The sequence below is a fragment of the Chelmon rostratus genome, chromosome 18 (genome assembly GCF_017976325.1).
Source record: "Chelmon rostratus isolate fCheRos1 chromosome 18, fCheRos1.pri, whole genome shotgun sequence".
NCBI classification, from domain to species: domain Eukaryota; kingdom Metazoa; phylum Chordata; class Actinopteri; order Chaetodontiformes; family Chaetodontidae; genus Chelmon; species Chelmon rostratus.
The window spans coordinates 19508126-19528075 of NC_055675.1; the positions used below are offsets into that span (position 1 = coordinate 19508126).

At 40.3% G+C, this 19950-nt stretch overlaps 1 protein-coding gene across 7 annotated transcripts in view; it reads left to right on the forward strand.

The window, feature by feature from the left end:
• The window catches only part of LOC121622317 (DNA (cytosine-5)-methyltransferase 3A-like), a 55923-nt gene that overhangs the window by 21176 nt on the left and 14797 nt on the right, over positions 1-19950 (forward strand). For 4 of the 7 annotated variants that reach the window (XM_041959254.1, XM_041959255.1, XM_041959256.1 and 1 more), the window contains 7 exons: positions 221-258; positions 406-522; positions 16553-16756; positions 17277-17435; positions 17508-17558; positions 17928-18035; positions 18987-19134. In XM_041959254.1, coding sequence (XP_041815188.1) covers positions 221-258; positions 406-522; positions 16553-16756; positions 17277-17435; positions 17508-17558; positions 17928-18035; positions 18987-19134 — 825 coding nt within the window. The remainder of the gene's footprint in view (positions 1-220; positions 259-405; positions 523-16552; positions 16757-17276; positions 17436-17507; positions 17559-17927; positions 18036-18986; positions 19135-19950) is intronic. The other 3 variants (XM_041959257.1, XM_041959258.1, XM_041959260.1) reach the window with 2 other exon arrangements.

The following is a 19950-nucleotide window of genomic DNA, read 5'->3' on the forward strand; positions in this document are numbered from 1 at the left end:
GTGTTTAATTTCTAAAAAGCTATTTACCCACAAGTCTTTAAGACTTTACCTGCCATTTGAATAGTCAAATAACTTCCAGATTGCAGTGTTTGAAGACATTTCAGATTCAAATATGGATGCCAGGGCAAAGCGAAGAAAACCATGACTTTACCTCCTCATTAAAGCTCTTGTTAAATGTGTACAAATGGCCCATTTCCTGTAACTTTTTCTTCTCCTGCAGACGAGCCAGACGACAGAAACTGCGACTCCCCCAGAGAGGTGAGAAAACCAGTTGCTACCCTGCTTCTGATGGTTTTCACATCCAAAAAAAAATGAAGAAAGCCCACTCTCATAGTACAAGCAGATTTAAGAGCAAGCATGTAACAAGCTTTTCGTGTGTGTGTGTGTGTGTGTGTGTGAATGCAGGGCGAGACTGGGAGGCTGCGGAGGAGGCCAGTCCCCAGAGTGACTTTCCAGGCTGGAGATCCGTACTACATCAGCAGGAGACAGAGGGAAGAATGGCTCAGCCGCTGGAAGATGGAGGTGGGAGAGAGTCAGGTCTCTGTCTGTGTGAATTTACAGCTACAGTCACATGGAGGCTTTTACTTGCTTTGGAGCCCAATCAGAATAAAACGCCTCATGTTGACACTTCATGATCATAATTTTTCATGTAAACACTCCTCCGTATTTTGATTTTGCAGTAGCTTTGGCCCACAGTTTACAGTGCGAAACTTTGATTGGCTGACATATCTGCAGCGAGGATTTGTAGATGGGTGCTTTGTATTGTAAAGCAACCAAAATACAGTAGAATTCAGGCGCCATATCGCTAAAAATGATATCAAATCTGCTGTTTCTTGTCAAATGTTCATTTTACTCAAATAAAATGAGAGAGCCGCAATAAAAATTAACTATTGAAGATTATTTTTACTGTTTTAAAACTGAAGTGAAGCCTGCAAGCTAGTTCCGTTCGAGTCGCTGCTACGCTCACATGACGCCCTCCACTCACTGCAACATATAACCATTGCACACATGTGATCATGGCTGCGTGCTCACGCTCACTCCTGTGCTGCATGCCGGCTGCCACACTGCCCACCTCAAAGCTACGCTGTCATTTGCTGCTGCTGTTCAGATAGCGCTTCAAAGTAGCTACGAAGGTCATCAACTGATAATTAAGGGCCAATTTTTGCAAAAACTTCAGTGAATTTAAATTATTTTTAATAGACTAATCCATCCATTAATTTTATACCACTAATCTGGATCCAGGTTGTGTTAATTAGATTAATTATATCATTAGGGGTTATTAGGGGTTAGTGTTGTGCTGCTGGGAAGTACTGGAGAAAATGTGATATAATAGTAAATCATCCTAGTCCCTACTGGTTTTCCATCATGCTTTGATACTGTGAAACAGGTATTAAATTGCAATGAAAGACTTGGTGAGGTCTGCAGAAACCCTGCACAGTGAAATAATGTATTTCATTATCAAACAATAACAAGATTACTTGTAAGTGAGCATGACAGAGGTCAGAAGTGTCCTTTGATTCCTGCCCACGTGTCAAACTTTAGCCGTTGATGACATTTGTCAGAATCTTCAGGACTTTTGTCTGTTTTGAATCTAACCATAAAAAAAACCAAACCACTGACATCTGAGTGTTGTTGTTTTTTGTTTTTTTTTTGTCAACGCCGTCATCATCTTTAGTTGAATTTGCACTTTGTGTTGACGTTTTTCCAGCCTTCATCACACACTTTTGTTTTTGCAGTCTTCCCGCTCTTCTTTACTCTGTGGTGTATATTTGTTTACACTGGAAGGGAGTGGACTTCCCTTCCATACAGACACTCAGCTGGCTGCTGAAAGAGGAACTGCGTTCTTTCATTTCCATTGGCTTTTTGCAGTGACATTTTCTCAACGCTTGACAGTGTGCCATTGAAAGTGAAAATGGCGCTTTGCCCTTCAGTGGCTGTAAACCCCTGTCATGCACCATTTGTCATTTTAGAAGAATTCAACTTTGGCTGATTTTGACATGCATTGTCCTACAGTGGAGCAGTGGTACATGTCAGCACTTATCATTGCTATCAAACAGTGGTTGCCAGCCTCTTCAGTTCCCCACAGCCCTGTCAGATGGTTTCATAGGCTTTTAGGGTATTTTTCACTTTCACTGGACTGAAAACTGTCTGGCTGTGCTCATCATAGTCTTTAAATTTGTATAAGAAAGAAATAATCTGTTGATGTCAAGTTTTGGTCTCTTTCTTCTGTTTTCATTTTGGTACGTTTAGTCAACGCATTTGTCCGTTACCTTTAGCCAACTATTTCTGCTTGCTAACCAAGGCTGTAGCTATCATTGAGGCCATCAAGGCCACGTCCTAAGTAATATCTGTGGAAATCTGAGTGGTTTAATGGCATCAGGTGGAGTTTACATTCACACATTACACATGTTGCAGTTATAAAGACTGATTCTGATATTTGTGCGGCTGATTAGCCAATATCTATTGTAATAACTTTCAGGCCAAAAACTTTTAGTTATTTAGGAATTTTGTACTACAACAAAATCGCATAACTGTACGGAAAGTTTTGATTTAGATCATTTAAAAAAGATTGAACTGTGAAATTCTTTTTTTGGCTGATGGCTGGACAGAAATTTCTTCAGTGGGTGTGGCTCTGCTTGGGGAATTTGGAGTCATGGCAACAGCATTTCTACAATCCTGGCTGCTGGCCCTTTTTGCTTTTTATACACACTTGCAACATGTGCTGTTAAGGTGGTACAGCTGACTCAGGTTAGTGGGAAACTGAGGCCTGTTGTGCAGTGCTGTGTGGGTTACTGGTTACTGGTTACTGTGGCAATAAATATAGTCTGAGATCACTCTCACACCACATTGTAGTCCTATTTTCTCTTTATTTTCCTCCTAAGCCGGGTTTGAGCACTCATGGTTGGGATTCACTGCTCTAAAGTGGATCCACCATGTTCGCTGGTGTAACTTGTGTCAACCATATAATGAAAATAAAGCAAAGGCCTGATAAAATACAAGACTTTTTTAAAAACTTTATTTAAAGCTGGTTTAATCAGTATTTTTTTATTAATCAATAACTGTAATGTGACGACAATGAGAGGACCATTTAGGACCAGCTGTTTCCAGCACAAAGCCTCTAAAAACCCACTGCGTGTTACCTGCCCAGCACCAAACAGCACACAGCGATGAAGTTAGCGACTAGCTGGTGAACATAATGGAACAGATGCGTTGTGTTTCCATCAGGGGTTGGTGTAGACCAAAAGCAGAGCTAAAAGAGAATAAATTCTGGATTTACATTCAGCATGTGTCCAGAAATACAGCACCTGTATTGTGTTGCTGTATAAATGCTAATGTTGCTCCATATTTCCCAGCTGTATAATTAGCCAACTGTTAACTAGCAAGTTTGCTATTACAACTTAAAAGGTTAATATGTCAGCGTTTTTGTTTTGCTGCTACACTAAACAGTTATTTATAGTTATGTTACTCTTTGATTATAAATATTTATCTCATGCATGCGCTCATAAAGTACTGCTGTGTAGAGAACATACTACAACACACAAGAGAAAACACTGTGCAGCTATTCTATAGCCTAGAGAGGGAGTGTGTGTAAGGTTCACATCTTCAGATGCAAGAGAGTGTGTGAGAGAGTGTGTGTCTGAGGAGAGTATAAGAGCCAAAGACAAAATGACTGACAGAGACAGGAAGTGTGTGGTCATGAGAGGCAGAGAGAAAGTCATTGAGGTTGATTGACAGACTTGCTGGTGGAAACACGTAAGGATGAGACAGTGTGTGAAATTGAGCAGGAGTGTATGAGAGGAAGAGAGAGAGAGGCCGATAGACCAACTGCAGATCTGCATGGCTTATGGGTTAAAAAACACACATCTTTCATGCATAGTTGAACCACATGCAACCACACCCAAACTCTGGTTGGTCAAACTGGTACCAGCTTGTCTTCAGACTGCAGACTGTTGGATGTGCAGGCTGGAGAGGGGGGGGGGGCAGAGAGAGAAGTGGAGCATGTGTGACTTCCTGTCAACACTATCTTCTCACTTTCTGACTCATCACCTACATTCAAGCCGTTAGTGTTTCTTTGGTTGGTGGTTTGGTTAAAATGAACTCTTAATTCACCAAGTTAGATGGGAAGATATATGGAGAAGAGCGCGAGGGAGGTCAGGAATCCAGCATGTAGAGCTGCTCAGCGAAGCTAATAGAATAAGAGTTTATTTTGACCAAAGCAGAGTTGGTGACTATTGAAACAGCAAAAAGATGAATCAAGACGGTTTTTGGTGAGTTTTATGTTGTTTCTGTCCAGTTTGACTGTGTTTTAAGGTGAGCTCCGGGGATTGCAGCTCATATCGTGGCTGCCACCTGCAGCTGTCCCAGTTAGTCACTTAGACATGAAAATATGGGAAGGATCCAGGTTGAAAAATACCAAAGTAAATAAGAGTGAGCAGAAATTAAAATAGGAGCAAAGAAAAATCTATGTTGGAAATAAAGGAAGTATAAAAACATGAAGGCAGTGGTGGAAGAAGTATTCAGATTTCTTTCTTAAGTTAAAGGAGCAGTCATTAATGTAAAAATACTCCATTATAAGTAACAAAATCCTACTTAAGTAACCGCGTATCAAAAGTAAAAGTACTATAATCAATATATTTATATATATTTATTATAAATGACATTAGATTCTTAATACTGATGAATTATTGCTTATTGAAAAACAGTAATGATACTGTCATACTTCATGACATCCAGCTGCCAGGAAGTTACTGTAAACTGTAAAATTTGCAGCATTTTTTACAGTGTACAGTCAGCTATTTTAGTCCAGTGGTTCCCAAACTAAGTGTCCCAAGATAAATCTGTGGAGTTGTGAGACAATCAATGGGGGAAGGAAGAGGAAAATCTAAGCTCAGCTACACAAATGTATATTCACTTTTGAAATGTTCCATAGTTTTACCTCTTTGGGCCTCCAACAGTTATTTAAATGAAATCATCAGAGTAGTTTCAAGGGGAAATCATGCGTTGGTAGAGCACTGACATCTGAAACATGAGAAGGCAGTGCTGTTTGTAAGATGTCAAAAAGATTGTGACCCACTAGTTTAATCTTTAGCGCTATATTATATCTCATAAGCTTCTCATTAAGGAAACAAAGTCTAAATCTTAACAGTATGTCCCAGATGTCAAATAAATGTTTTGGGGTCAAAAAGTACAATATTTCCCTCTGGAATGTAGTGGAGTAGATGTATAAAGTATCAGTTATAGACCAGTGGGTAAATGACCTTATCTACTTTCCACCAACAGAGGATGGAAACTGAGCAAGTAAAATAAACAAAGATAAATGAATAAAAAGGATTTGAAAGGAAAAGGAGAGCAGAAACGCTGCAGAATGGGGGGAAGACAGAAAGAATGAAAGGAAGAAAGATATAAAAGTAGAGGGGGGAAAGGCAAGTAAATGACAAGGGGGTGTAGAGAGAAAGAAAATAACTGATGCAGGCAAATAAAGATAGGAGAGAGGAGGGAAAGAAAAACAGGTAAGAGACGTAACCGAGAGGTAAAGTGATAAAAGAGACAGATACAGTATTGACAAAGTGAGGGAGCGAAAGAAGAGAGAGAAAATCTGAGAGAAAGTGTGTGTATGAGTGTGTATGTGTGAGTTTGTGTGTGTGTGTGTTCGACAGAAAGAGAGAATGAGGTGAAATCAGTGACGGATCAGAGGTTAACCAGTTCCAGGTTTCTGTGTGTGTGTGTGTGTCTGTCACTCAGCTGAACTGCAGCCAGCTGTTAACACCCCCATCAATATCCCACCACGCTGCTGTCTGAAGGAAACCTGGTAACTCTGCAGTCTTTTCCATTTTGGGATGGAAAAAAAAAGAATCTGGCATCTTTTCACTTCACGTCTAAAGTTACAGCCAAGAAAATAAATAGTGAGCAGGCTGCAGAGCACTGTATGTATTAGAGGGTGTACCCTTTAGAGAGAAACGCTGCATTAAGCTCACGTTGTGTTGATTTGATTTAGCCACCAAGCACACGCTCAGCTGTGACTTTGGTTTGACCTCCGAAGACTCGACGTGCTGTGCAGGACCACGGCGTAAGACAGTCACGTGATCTCCGGAGCTTTCAGTAACAGGACGCGAGCAGGGATGACCGACATGCGACGTAATAGACATACGGACAAAAGGATTGCAAACAAGCAAATTAAAAGCAGCCGTACTTTTAAACACTCAGAGCTTCTCACCCGAACGCATCGTGTGCATCCTCACAAATACGAAGTGTGAAATTCCAAAACATTTGTGAAAATATTTTAAAACCTGCATTTTTTACAACAGCTAGTGTTTTAAGGCTTATAGAGCTGCTACCAACGATTATTTTCATGACTGATGAACACGCTGATTGATTAATATATTTGTCTTTAAAAATAAGATAAGATAATCCTTCATTAAGTGGGAACATTTGCAGTGTTACAGCAGCGAAATGGGAAAGTGTGATAGTAAGAAGCATCGTTGTTAAAAAAAAAGGCGAGATATGATCAATAAAATGTCAGAAAATAGAGAAACTTGCAGTTTATTATTTCCCAAAGCTCAGTCGACAACTTCATATTGCTTGTTTTGTCTGCCAACAGTCCAAAACCGAAAAATATTTTATAGCAGAGCAGCAAAATCTCACATTTGAGAAGCTTAAAACCGTCACAACCCATCTAGCTCAGTAGTCTCAACCCATTCAGCTGGGTTAAACATGGTCGGTAAATACTGTTGTACGCTGGGCTGTGACAACCAATCACGCTACCAACAAACCAACAAATAAACAAACCAACAAAAACTAGTGCAGGACTGAAGAACAGAGTGAATGTGTGACTACAGCTTTAATAGTTTCTCTCCTTTAGGTAGAGGTGGGTCATTAAAATGAGACATTTTATTCGCTCAGTAGGCTATAGCACATTATGTGTTACACAGTGAGAGCTACATAAAGTGATAGTTACTGTCATAAATGTCACATTATCTACAAGGGTAAGAGCGCCATCTGCTGGCTGTAGGTGTCAAAAGGAAGTGTTGAACTAACGCGAAGCAGAATAAGGTTCAAAACACAAACCGCTAATGATTCATTTTGCTCAATTTCGCTCAATACCGACGATTAGCTGACGATTTGTTAGCAATCAGTTAGTATAACATTAACCCCGCCCTATCATTAACTGATTCAGTTTTGTTTTTTCTGTCGAGAGCTTCTCCTTATATGGGCATCTGTCTTTCACATGTACTTTATTACATTACGATGATGAACTATGGACGGACGACGGACGAGAAATGAACGCTGACAGTGACACATAATGACAGCTAGTACGCTATCCTCCAAACATGGCAGCACCGCTCCAGAACGTTCTGCGATTCCCATTCCCTATAGACAGTTGTTTGCTAACACCTTAGCCATGATTGCTAACATATTAGCCAGAAGAACTTTTATAAGTTTCAGCTTGGTTTGGAATTCTTCTGCCCTCTAGTGGGCTAAAACATTCGGGTCAGGGCTAAATCAATGCAGCTGTGAGTAATTTTTACTGGACTTCGTACTAACTGAAAAGAGTTAGAGTTCCTCGTGTTTCATACATGCAGTATATAGACATTATGTCAGCTTCGCTTTATTTTTCTTTCTGTAACTCTAAACTGTCTCCTGTGACTCGCTGTGTAACCGCATTTCACAGTAATGTGTCCTTTTGTGTGTGTGCTGCGCGTACGTGTTTGTGCGTACGTGAGGTCCTGACCCGAACACATCCCGTTGCCTTGTCAACTCTGAGGCTTACCTAACCTTTGACCTCAGTGCATGTACACATCTCAGATGCACACACATGGAAACACTAGCTTGGATTTGTGTGTGTGTGTGTGTGAGAGAGAGAGAGAGTGTGTGTCATCATCACCCTTAAACCCCTGGGGCTACCAGACATAACTCTACACCACCACTCACTGTGCACGTGTGTGTGTGTGTGTGTGTGTGTGTGTGTGTGTGTGTGTGTGTGTGTGAGTGTGGTTGAAATTCACCTAAACATCTGTTTGGCGATGGAGCCAGTAAATCACACACTTTGCTCCTGGCCAATCAGCAGAGGCAGAGGGTAAAGACGACTCGAGGGCGAGCGTGTCCGAGGAGACGCTCAGAGAGGAAAGTGTAGGAGAAAGAGGAGGAGGTGAGAGAGAGGCAGACGAAGAAAATGACAGAGAGGAAGAGAGCCAGGGAGGAAGGGTTGCAGTTACAGAGCTGCCATGTCCGGTCTGTAAGTGATTTAACTTTTTTCCCTCTCTGTGTGTGTGCACGTGTTGCCGAGTATGCAAATGTGTGAAGTCTGTTGAGCTTTTCTTTGAAAACATGAAGTGTTACAAGCTGTTTCTGCCACCAAGAAGTTATTTCATGGCAAGTTTGTTTTTATGTTGGCTAGCAGGGTTTCCTTTTGTTAGCTGAAGTAACATAGCGGTTAATTCAGCTTTTTAATGTTTTCTGGTGGCTTTATGCCAAGCGCTTGAACACATGGGAGATCTCAGCAGTAAAACATGTGAAAGTCAGTTTGATTAGACTGGACAGAGTCCGTTTTTGTCTGCTTTCTCTTTACTCCCTAGTTTGTTTGTTTGTTTGTTTGCAAAGACATGCACGTCAGTCCTTAATATGCTGACCAGCTAACACTCGCCCACCTTTTGGGGTGGCTCTGACAAAATGACATGTTCAATGATATCAGCCATTATAACTCAGCTCATGAGAGAATCTGTGAGGGCCACATTCATCTGAATGCTCCCTGAAAGTAGCATAGCATTGTCCTGCTGGGTGTGAGACAGAGTCCCTGCCCTTTTTTTTTTTTTTACAAAAAAAAAAAAACCCTAAACTTGTGACCCATCATGAACGGTTTCATTAAGTATATCCGCATATTGTGGCCATTTTTTCATTGTTTTAAAGTAACAAGAAAGTAAAATCATTAATTTATTTGCAACAAAACACAAAGATTGTAATACTTTAATCACCCTAAAAACCCTCTAATTTGTCTTCTGACCCCCTGTGGGAGTCAAATACAGGAAAATATTTATTATTATAATAATTTGCATTTTGTTTTTTGCAAAACAAAAACAAAACAAAAATGTGTTTGCAACTTTTCGTAGTACTGTTAACAGTCTGTGAAACATCTAGTGCCTCTGCTATAATCGTAAAACAATGCAAACCCACACCAGCTGCTGGTTCACATCAGGTTTGGTATACTGGTGTTGTCCAGAAGCAAGCGGCAAACCATTTTTGTCTTTTTGCTTGTTTGTTTGTGGAGGAGAGGTGTAATATTTTGAAGGGTTTTCCACTTTTCTATTCATGCAGAAAAGCGATAACCAGAAAAAACCCAAAATATTATCACCGAGCCATCAAATGATGAAGCTGCGGGGTTAACATCGGAGTGTGATTATCCTTAAACAGACGACATCGTTTTTGTTGTTGCTTTTTTCTGTTTACTTGTTCTGCTGTTTTTGAAAACTTGTTCGACTCATCATAAAAATTTGGTAATAATTGGAAAATGGCACCAAATTACCAGCTTTATTATGCTGCAGTGGCAGCATCAGGTGTCAGACAGACGTTTGTTTTATCAGTTTTATGCCGTTGACTTTGGTTGGATTACGAGTTCAGGCATTTCCCAGTTTCCCACAGCATGCGAACAGCTTCCCAATGTTAATGACTGGAAAACAACTCAAAGCCACCAAATTATTACACTCCACTCAGGTCAAACATGTCAGTATTGTCCTTTAACATTCATCAGCCAGATGTTGTTTGGTCCGTTTCATTGTAAGAGAGCTCAGGAGAGCTTCATGGAAAACCGCTGATTGTTTCCTTCATGTCCCACGGCTGTGATCGATGCTAATGAAAGAGCAGTCACTCGGTTTGCTGCCTGTTGACAATGTGAGAGAGGGTCTTAACTGCTGTCTTAATTGTACTCTCTGTGTTTGTTGAGCCACGTCGGGTTCATCTCGAGGTCAGGGTCAGTCACGCTCATAAAGGGGGCGTGGTTTAAGAAATGGCTCATTGGCGAGGTCGTGGGGTGAGGGGTCGGAGGTCAAGGGGGGCGGCACTAAGAGTGAAAACACTGACCAGGCCAAGGGGTTCGCCAAAGTTCAAAGTCGTAACTCACAGCGTTACAACCGCTCTCTGCCTCTCTGCCCCGTCCTGCCTTTATGTGTCCCTCACAGGCCTGCTGCTTTTTTGTGCACGCTTTGAATTTGAAGATCACGCTAATTTTACTGCATTATTATTTTTACGTAACCAGCACAAACTCTTATACCTCTACACGTTTCATACTACATGCACAACATCTGCATTTCAGTGGTGCAAGCTGGAGCCTGATCAATACATTTGCATGACTGATAATATCCACTCATTTTAGCTGCTCATAGATATATTTTGCATGCATTAGCCAATAAGAAACGAGATGTCATAGAACAGAAATAGCAAAGATAGGATATGTTTCAACTGTAGAATCTTCAACTCAAGTTATATGTTGGATATAATTCTTCAATAACTATAGTTAATGAACACATCATGATTTTTCTCAAATACCAGTGTCAGTATCCAGTATTGTTGGGCTGTAGTACAAATACACTGGAAAAAGCTGTTTCATGGCACATCAGGCCTTTCGCACACATTTTAAGCTGATGCACAAATGTCATTCAGTTTTCTTGCTATTAAGTCTCCTGTACTCTTTATGATGTTTACATTTTAAGACTTTTTTTTGGCATTTATGATGTATTTTATTATGATAGTGCAGCTGGAGAGAGACATGAAATGCCAGGGAGAGAGGGGCTGATATGCAGCAAAGGGCAGTAAGGACTCAACCTGAATACATGGTACATGCTCCTCCAGGTGAGCTACTGGGGCGCCACCGTGGTGTCAAATTAAAACTATTTGCTGTATGAGTTTGAGGGCAAACTGTCAAATATAGGAGCTTCTGATGTGCGCAGAGAGTAAAGGATCTGAATCAATCGCCAAGTGGTTGTAATATGTAAAATGCTGGTGGACAGTGTGTTTTTAGCTCAGCACCAGGATGTCTTGTGTGTCATGATCAATTAATCAATGTCAGTTAGATGCTCGAACACTTTGGTTGACGTGTGTGGTTTTAATTGTCTTTACGCTGTTTCCTACCTGCAGCAGATTACCCGCACCAGCCTGAATTTAGCTGCTCCGAACAGGAAGTAAACATTACATTAAAGGTACACGGTCGTGTGTTGAACTTTGGGAGCAGACGGAACGTTCCACCAAGAAGATGTTCTGCGCCGTTGAAGCTTTGAATGAGGCCCGGCAGAGTGGAAGCCTCCCACTTAAAATGCTGTCAACTGGCCTAATTACTGTACTTTTTATGGGTTAGTAGGTAATTTAAAATCTCGCTCGCTGAAGTGAATTTGCTCCGTTCTCCAACTCATTTTACAGAATATTCATGGAAATGGACTTCACAGTATTTAACAAGACACTCTTTATTTTTTCATCTAATGACAAACCTTTGAAAAGAAATTAGTGAGAAATTAAAATTAGTCACACTTCAGTGCAGACACTCTTTTTGTAACTGTCTGCATTTAGTTTGTGTTATTCACATTGAATAATTCTACTTTTCTGGTGTAGTTAATCATTCTTTTACTGTTTAAATGCAATCAGACAGAAGTGATACTATAATCAAGTAAAGCAGGAAGCTTTTGGGGTTTTCTTTTGAGGACCCCTCTTTAGTTGCATGAATCTGACCCTTTATTTTATTTCAGACCGGAGTGTTGCTTTCAAACCTGAGCAGATGAGTACAGATTCGTCTGTCATCAGTGAGTCATCTGCATCCCTGAAAGCAGCAAAGCTTCCTGATGGGTTGTTCAATCAGCGAATGTTGCCAGGCAACAAACATACTTTCATCCAGTAAGCAGGATTTTGGCTGATATCTCGCAGCAACACGAGTCAGGTCCAAGCCTTGTAATGAGATGATCCGGTCCAGATGCTGGCAGAAATTAGCAAGTTTCCTTCGCGACCACAACAACAACGAAGGGTACAAATTATTGGTGCAGGAAAATTCCTTATTTGATGTAGAAAGATGTGATATTTACTCATACATCAGTTAAAAGTGTAGGTGAGAATATGAGAATAGATGTGTTCAATTCAACTTCATTTAATACAATTTTATTTATCCCTGCAAAGGCATTGTGTGCAGCAGCTTTTCCACCAAGGTCAGAAAAATGCAGACAAAAACCAGCAAAACAAATCACACAGCAAAGACTGTAATGTTAAAAACGATATGTGGAATAGGTAATAAATGCATTAATAATTTAAATATCTGGAAAACATTAACAAAAGCAGCTGTTTTATTTAGCTGTTCAAAAAATGTGAAACACATGCAGCATGAACGTTTAAAAGCAATATAAATCAAAGCAGAATACAGACAAACAGCATGTACCGAATCCATGCTATACACTAATACTACACAGCAAATAATGCAAACTAATCTTGAGAGTACACTGTTTTCACAGTACTGAATGCATTCTTATATTAACAAGCAATGGTAGATATAAATCAAACTTTGGGATGTCACTTTCAATTAAACTAAACAAATACACAGCAAATGTCTCCTTTAAGATTGAATATTTATGTTTTGTTTTTCGAGATGTTTCTCGAGCTTCTCGCCACCAACCACAATTAATTTAAATGTGTTCCAGCTGCGAGCAGCTACTCCGTTTCCTCTGTGCGTCGCTTTCTGTCAGAAAAGTGTCCATCGACCACATCAAACCCCGATTACAGTTTGAATGTTGCAGCTTTGGGACGCAGCGACACTTGAGTTCAGTTGTAGGAAGTAAAAATCTTTTTGCTGAAGCATCCCAGATGTTTTACAAACTAGTGACGACATATGGAGTTTCCCTTACAGTGCACATGTATGTGTGTGTGTGCGATGTCAGTGTGTTTGTGTGTGTGGTCTGGCTACGATCCGTGTAACAGGCTGATTAGGATTTTATGAGGTCAAAGGTCAACAGGAGCGGGGAAGCGCGACCTTGGGGTCGAACAGAGGAGAGAACTGTCACGACCCAACGCTCTCACTTTTACTGTCTCTTCCACTTGAATTTACGCCGTCCTCCCTCCTCTTCTTCCCATGTGTGCTTCTTCCCTTCTGTTTTTTTCTGGAGGAGTTGAGCTGAATGAGTTCCCACCGAACCGTCTCACGTTCATTACGTTAGACGCTGGTTTTCAGCCCAGCGAGAGTGGAAGCCAGATTGTTCTCTCCAGTGTTAAAAACCAAAAAGGAAGAATGTTTTTAGGTCATGGAAATGCTCTGGAGGAGTCGTGGGATTTTACATCTGGGCCAGTGAGATTCTTGCATTTTAGTAGCCAGTGAGGTCATGAGTATTTTTAAAATTGTCTCTTTTGAAGTGGAGTGCTCATCGTCGTACACTGGACAGCACCGTCAATGCTTGTCAGTCACTCAGTGCCAACAGGGCTGTGACTTTTAGCTTCGATTTCCTGTTTGTTTGGTTTGTCTGAGGTGGTTAGTGCTGCGTATCAAAGGTTACTGTAGTACTGTACTTACACATAATTTGGAGTCACTTGTTGTTATAGTTATACTGTAGCTATAATTGTACTTTCGCTCCACTACAGCTGTGTCACAGCTATGAGAGCTACTTACTTTAAAGGTCAAGATTCAACACACAAAACAGCGGATCAGCTTCAAAATATGATGCATGATGCAGATTAAACCACCCAACAGCATATAAAGTAGTAAAAAATAGCTCCATGTCAACCAGCTAAAGCATTAAAATGCTTTATACACAGTGAAGTATCAGTAATAATAATCCAATAATAAAATATAACTCTCTGACAGGGGGCATTCTGCTGTTGAATCAGTACTTTTACTTTTAATGCTTTAAAGGAATGGTCCAACAGTTTGGAAAATACATTTATTCTCTTTTTTAGTGAGTGTTAGATGGGGAAGATTGATACCACTCTCATGTCTTTCTGGTAAATATTTAGCTACAGAGTGTGTCTGTGTAGTTTAGCTTAGCATAAAGACTGGAAACAAGGGGAAACATCTAGCCTGCCTGCTAGCACCTGTAAACCTCAATACTTAACATGCTACGTCTTGTTTTTTTTGTGTGTGACAGTGTGAAGGTGTCAGGTTGCGGTTTCATTGGGGGGGTTCTCCTGGTCAAGAAGTGGGGCTGCACATAACGTTTCACTTTTACGCTTCTGTTTTTGTACAGATCAAACAAACAATGTACAACCTATCAATCAGTGAGCTTTAGAGGTGCTAGTATCATTTGACAGATGAAAGGTAGCTGTTTCCCCTTATTTCCAGTCCTTATGCTAAGCTAACCGGCTCCTGGTGTTATACATGAGGGAAAGACATGAGAGTGCTTCTCATATAACTTAAAGTCAGAAAGTGAATAAGATTATCTCCCAAATGAGTCCTTCAAGTACATTTTGTTGCTAAAGCTTTTGCAATGTTAATTGTATAAAAAGTTAAAAGTGAGACTAACTTGCTTGTAGTGGTGTATTTTTATAGAGTGATATTAAGAAAAGCTTCCATAAGCGTGATAAACTTTAGGTTAAATCTCTATTGTAGTGTAGCAGTCAGTAATAAAGTAGAAAGCTGAAAAGCTAACCTCCTGTCCTGTGTCTCCTCTCTGTCTTCCACCAAACATGCTCCACTTTCTTTCTGTTTAAATTATATTCCTCAGTTTCATAATATAATCCTATTTACTCTCTCTCCCCCTCTTTGTCTTCTCTCTGTCTCTCTCTCCCTCCTGAGCTGAACCCATTGAACTGCATCCCCACCGCACCCTTTCTCAGCACTCACTTCCTGTTTAGAGGAACAATTAAAGGATTGTTCCTACGGCCCGGGGCAGTGAGGCCTTGATCTGGAGCAGCCACCACCTCAGCTCCAAAGACCCACATAAAACATCAATTACAGGACCTCCTTGAGGGACAGTGTTTGCCTGCAGACCGACAGGAATACAACAGAAAGGTTATGATAGATGAGTGACTTTTGAGGAGACGCACAAGGCGATGAGGAGGCAGCATCACGCAGTGTCATAGTGTGAGGAAGGATTGTAGCTGATGTGATAGTAGACAAAACGACCATTCAGTGCTGAAACTCTGCCTTTCAACTCATACAGCACATGACACACATACATGCACGTTACAGTAGCTACGCTGCTTTTAAAATGACAAGTTGTGATGCAGTTTGATTTTAGATGAGATTAAATTACATCAAACTTTGTTGTTTTTGCTAGATAGTAGCAAAGTTTTTTAAATAAATGAAAGTTGAGGGTAAATAGCGACTAAAACACAAAATCTAGGGAGGCCTTATGTTGTAGATGCGCCACCATTTTATCATACTGAATTACAGTGTTCTGCTCTCTGTCCCATAATCTGAATCGATGTGAATGTGGGCTTGGATGCAGCACTCACATGCAGAATAAATAACAGTATTATTATTACTGTCTTCATCCTGGCTTTTGATTAGAATGCTTTACTTAATCATTGATTTCATTGTATTCATGTTTTAAAATGTTTTAGTGATTTATCTGTTTTATTGTTTTATTTATTAATCTTAATCTATTGTTTCCGTTTTATTTATTATCTTATGTAAATTAATCTCAAATTGCTTCACTGTTGACGTTTGTATTGTCGTATTATCAGCACTTTGGATTGCACTAACCTCTACAAAAGGTGCAGTACAAATAAAGTTTGATTGATTTATTGATTGATTGATAGTAGAAGAAGTAGTTGTACCAGTTATGGTGGTATTTGCTTGGGTAGCATAGGTGATCCAGCTAAAAATGTATTTTTTTTCATTCATTAATAGTTCCATTTGCCTTGTTCTTTAACTAAAGGGCATTCATGGTACGCGGTTTATAATAATGTGAAAATATAGAAGAGCAGAGGAGAAGGTGAAACTGTTTTGTGTTTTTGCTTGATGAAAGAGCTGAATGAGTAATGTGTGTTATCTAATCGTATCAGCGCTGGTGGAGGAGGCTGTGGAGAGTATGTGGAGGCATTTTCCCCGAAGGAAAATTTGACAAAAAGTCAGCCATAAATGGTGAATCCGGCAGACGTGGTGCTGGTGCTGTTAGTGAAATAACAAGGAAATCTGTTCGTCTTCTAATTCTGCACAGATGAGGTCAAATAAATGCACCGTTCTCATGGGAAGAGTTTATTTAAGAAATCATTTCCACCGTTTACCGAATCAATATTTACCATTTCAAATGAAAGTGAAACACCATATAAAGTCTGTGTGTTGTGTATCGTGTTTTATTCATTTGTTTTTTTTCTTTTTGTGTAAATTTGTATTCATAGTGGATCCATGAAGAATTATTACCTAGTAACTAAACTTGAGTGCTCGTCCAGTTGTAGCCCTGCCTGCTGTAGATAACGTGGTTTGCACTTAGCATGAAGTCAACGAGATTTCAGAACAGGTCCAGCCGTTGTGCAGGAATAAATATACAATGCAGCAAGCCTCAATAATATAGACACGTGTTAAAATATCCTTTAAAGGTACCGCTGCGTGCTTCTGGTCACTCATCTTTTGACCCTGGACGCTGTTCTGGCTTCACAGGCAGAGCGGCGGGCGTACAGAGAGGCAGAGATGAACATGATGGACGACCTATCAGAGGGAGACTCTCCTAAAGATGAGGAGCCAGCCAGCCCAGCCCCTCCCCCTTCACAACAACACACAGACCCCGCCTCCCCAACAGTCGCCGTGACACCGGAGCCGGTTGCCAGGGGAGAACAGGCCACACCCAGGGAGATGGAGTACCAGGTAAATTTACGCACGAGTCTTTGAAATGACTTTATTGAGTCTCCCATCTTGATTTTTTAAAGCAGCTAATAAAACAATAGTGTATGTTAAGAGCTGAAGACACAAAAGATTTTCTTCAAGCCTCATACGCACACAAGATAAAAGCTAAAGAATATCGAAATAACATCTTTCACTCATTGCTTTACTTTCTGCAAACTCAAATATTGATGAACTTTGAGGCACCGAACCAATAAATTGTGCTTAAAGCACCGTTTGGTCGAGGTCCAAAGACAAATGGCTGATGTTCTAAATGAAAAGTACAACACTCTGCACGATGGAAACGTACACATTTCAGTCTGATGACCTTGATGATGAAAGTCACAACACTGCAACGCTGACTGAAATGTCGTGTTTGTGCACTTGTGGCCTTGAAAAAGTGATTTTCCTTCATTACATCCAACAAACTAACATTCAGTGTAAAATGCTTTAGCTGGACGACGTCTTTGTCTTGACAGCCACCTTGTTTTCTGTGAGCTAACAGGACGGCAGGGGTTTTGGCATCGGCACGCTGGTGTTTGGGAAGCTGCGAGGCTTCTCCTGGTGGCCCGGCCGGATCGTTTCCTGGTGGATGAGCGGCCGAAGTCGAGCTGCAGATGGCACCCGCTGGGTGATGTGGTTTGGAGACGGCAAGTTCTCTGTGGTGAGTGGTTTTATTGAGGAACCCCTTAGATAAACCGATTGATTACGAGTGTAATGTGTGTTTAATCCCCAGCAGAGACACATCAGATGCTCAGAAAGGGGATCCAAAGTCCTCCCACAACGAGTAAGAGAGAAAGAGAGAACGCCTGTTGTTGTTATAGCCACAATTTTTAGGGAAGTAATTTGGCCTTAAGGCAGGAGATTAATGTCTTCAACACCCCACCGTTCCAATTTCAAGTTTTTACACACGCCAGAATACTGTCCCAGTTAAGGCTTCGTAATCTTTTTAAATAAAATATTATTCTTCACAGCTCAGTTTATCAGTGTTGATTCAACTCTTAATTTTTACTTATCTTGCAACAAAGCCCTTGCCTTTTGAGCCATCTTTCCTAAAAATGTATGTACACACACAATCACCTTAGTTCAGGATTTCAAGGCCTTGTTTTTTCTTTTAACCTTGATTCAATGCATCATAATTTCTTTGTTTTTGCAGGTTTGTGTGGAGAAGCTGATGCCTCTGAGCTCTTTCTCATCTGCCTTCCACCAGCCCACCTACAACAAACAGTCCATGTACCGGAAAGCCATCTTTGAGGCTCTGCAGGTAACAACCCCACCGTTTGAACTCTGCTTCTTAACGTCAGGGAGTGTGTGGTATTCTGTCATTTTTGATGGCTGATCTATTTCTCTAGTTTCAACTTTATTCATTTATATTTCACTTTAAAAAGCAAACAGATTTTGCACCAAAGTGCTCCGCAAAGACAAACGTATAAGAAAGGTCATATATGTGCGTCACGGATGTTGTGGAAATAAAGCAATAATAAAATACAAACAAGTTTGAACCCAAAGCATCAGATAAAGATAAAAACAGGTAAAAAACCCCTTCAGAGCCAGAGGATAAAAGTGGGTCTTCAGGTGCATCTTAAAAGCATCAACAGACTCAGCCGGTCTCATGGCCTCTGGCAGAGGAGCCATCATCTCTGGATCAAAGCCAACATCTAAAAGACCAAAATATAAACGTACGTGACTAAAGGTCGTATGTTACTCATTCCTTTCTTATGTAACACTATCTGCAGATTAGTATTGAAACTGGCTGGTATTTTGCATTTGTGGAGGTGTTGTTCTCATCTCGCTCTGCCCACCATTTATAAGTGGTAACACGCAGGTACGTCAGTTTCAATCGCATATTTTTATGGCTTATTTTTCGATCTGGCAGTGCTTTTTTTTTTTTTTCTTGAAAGTACTACAGAACACGTGGTCGTTGACTTGTTCTACGAAGTCACGATGGGTTATCATTTGTTCTTTGCGTATATTTTTATCTGCATGTTAGTTTATTTTATTCTAGTATCTTTATTTTATTTTCTTATCTTTCTTATTCTTTCTTTATAAATGCAAATTTCTTTGACATGTGATGCTCAGTGACAATAAAGACGATCTTGAATCTTAAATATCTTTTCTTATTTGTTTGTTTTTACTCTTTGTGTTGTATGTGTGAGGTTTCCACCATTGTAGCAGGACTTTGCACCAACTGTTTGTGTGTTTATTTTGTGTGTAGGTCGCCAGCGTACGGGCGGGGAGGCCAGTTCCTTCCTGTGATGCGAGCGATGACGCAGACGGGGTGGAGATTCAAACCACTCAGATGATCGAATGGGCCATGACCGGCTTTCTACCCAGTGGTCCGCAATCACTGGACCCTCCAGAGGGTAAACGCGCGTTTGTTCATTTATAATTCATGGGGGTAACTGTCTAAAACACACACTGTACATCATATTTTGATCACATACAGCAAATCTCTCAGGTGCATCAACGGTACAGGCCGGCGTCTCCTTGAAAATAACTAGTTCACACAAAGCATCTAAAGGCAAAAGTGCTCATAGCTGCTCTGAACGGCCGAACATGGTTGGTGGCCATTAAAGAGAGAGGAGTGAGACATGATAATTGTTCAAGTGGGATAACGACACAGACTTTCAGACAGTCTTTGATTGATAGCATTCAAGGTGTTCCTGAAAGTGACCAAGATAAGATAAGATAAGATAAGATGTACTTTTATGTCCCCGTGGGGAAATTTTTCCTGGACTCAGTCCAGCTGCAGTTTACAGGTGTAAACAGAAAAGAGAGAAAGTACAGCAGCGACATACTTCACAGAAGTAAATATATATATATATATACAAAAGTATATTAAAAATATATAAATACACACACATGTATATATACATATATACACACATATGTATATACATACATACATATACACACCTATATACAAGAGAGATATAAACAGATTATATGGCTCGGATTGGAGATTATTGCACCATGTATCTTAGAGGCACTGTTGGTTGTTTAGCAGTCTGATGGATGTTGGCAGGAATTACACACTGCCATTTGCTGTAGATATTCTTTTTTTGTGCAATACTTTTCATTACTACTGTTTGCTATTTTGCTATTTTATTATTATGTATATAATTTTTTACTGCTCGCTGTTCTTTATAGTCTTATTTTACAATTTTTCACTTATTTCA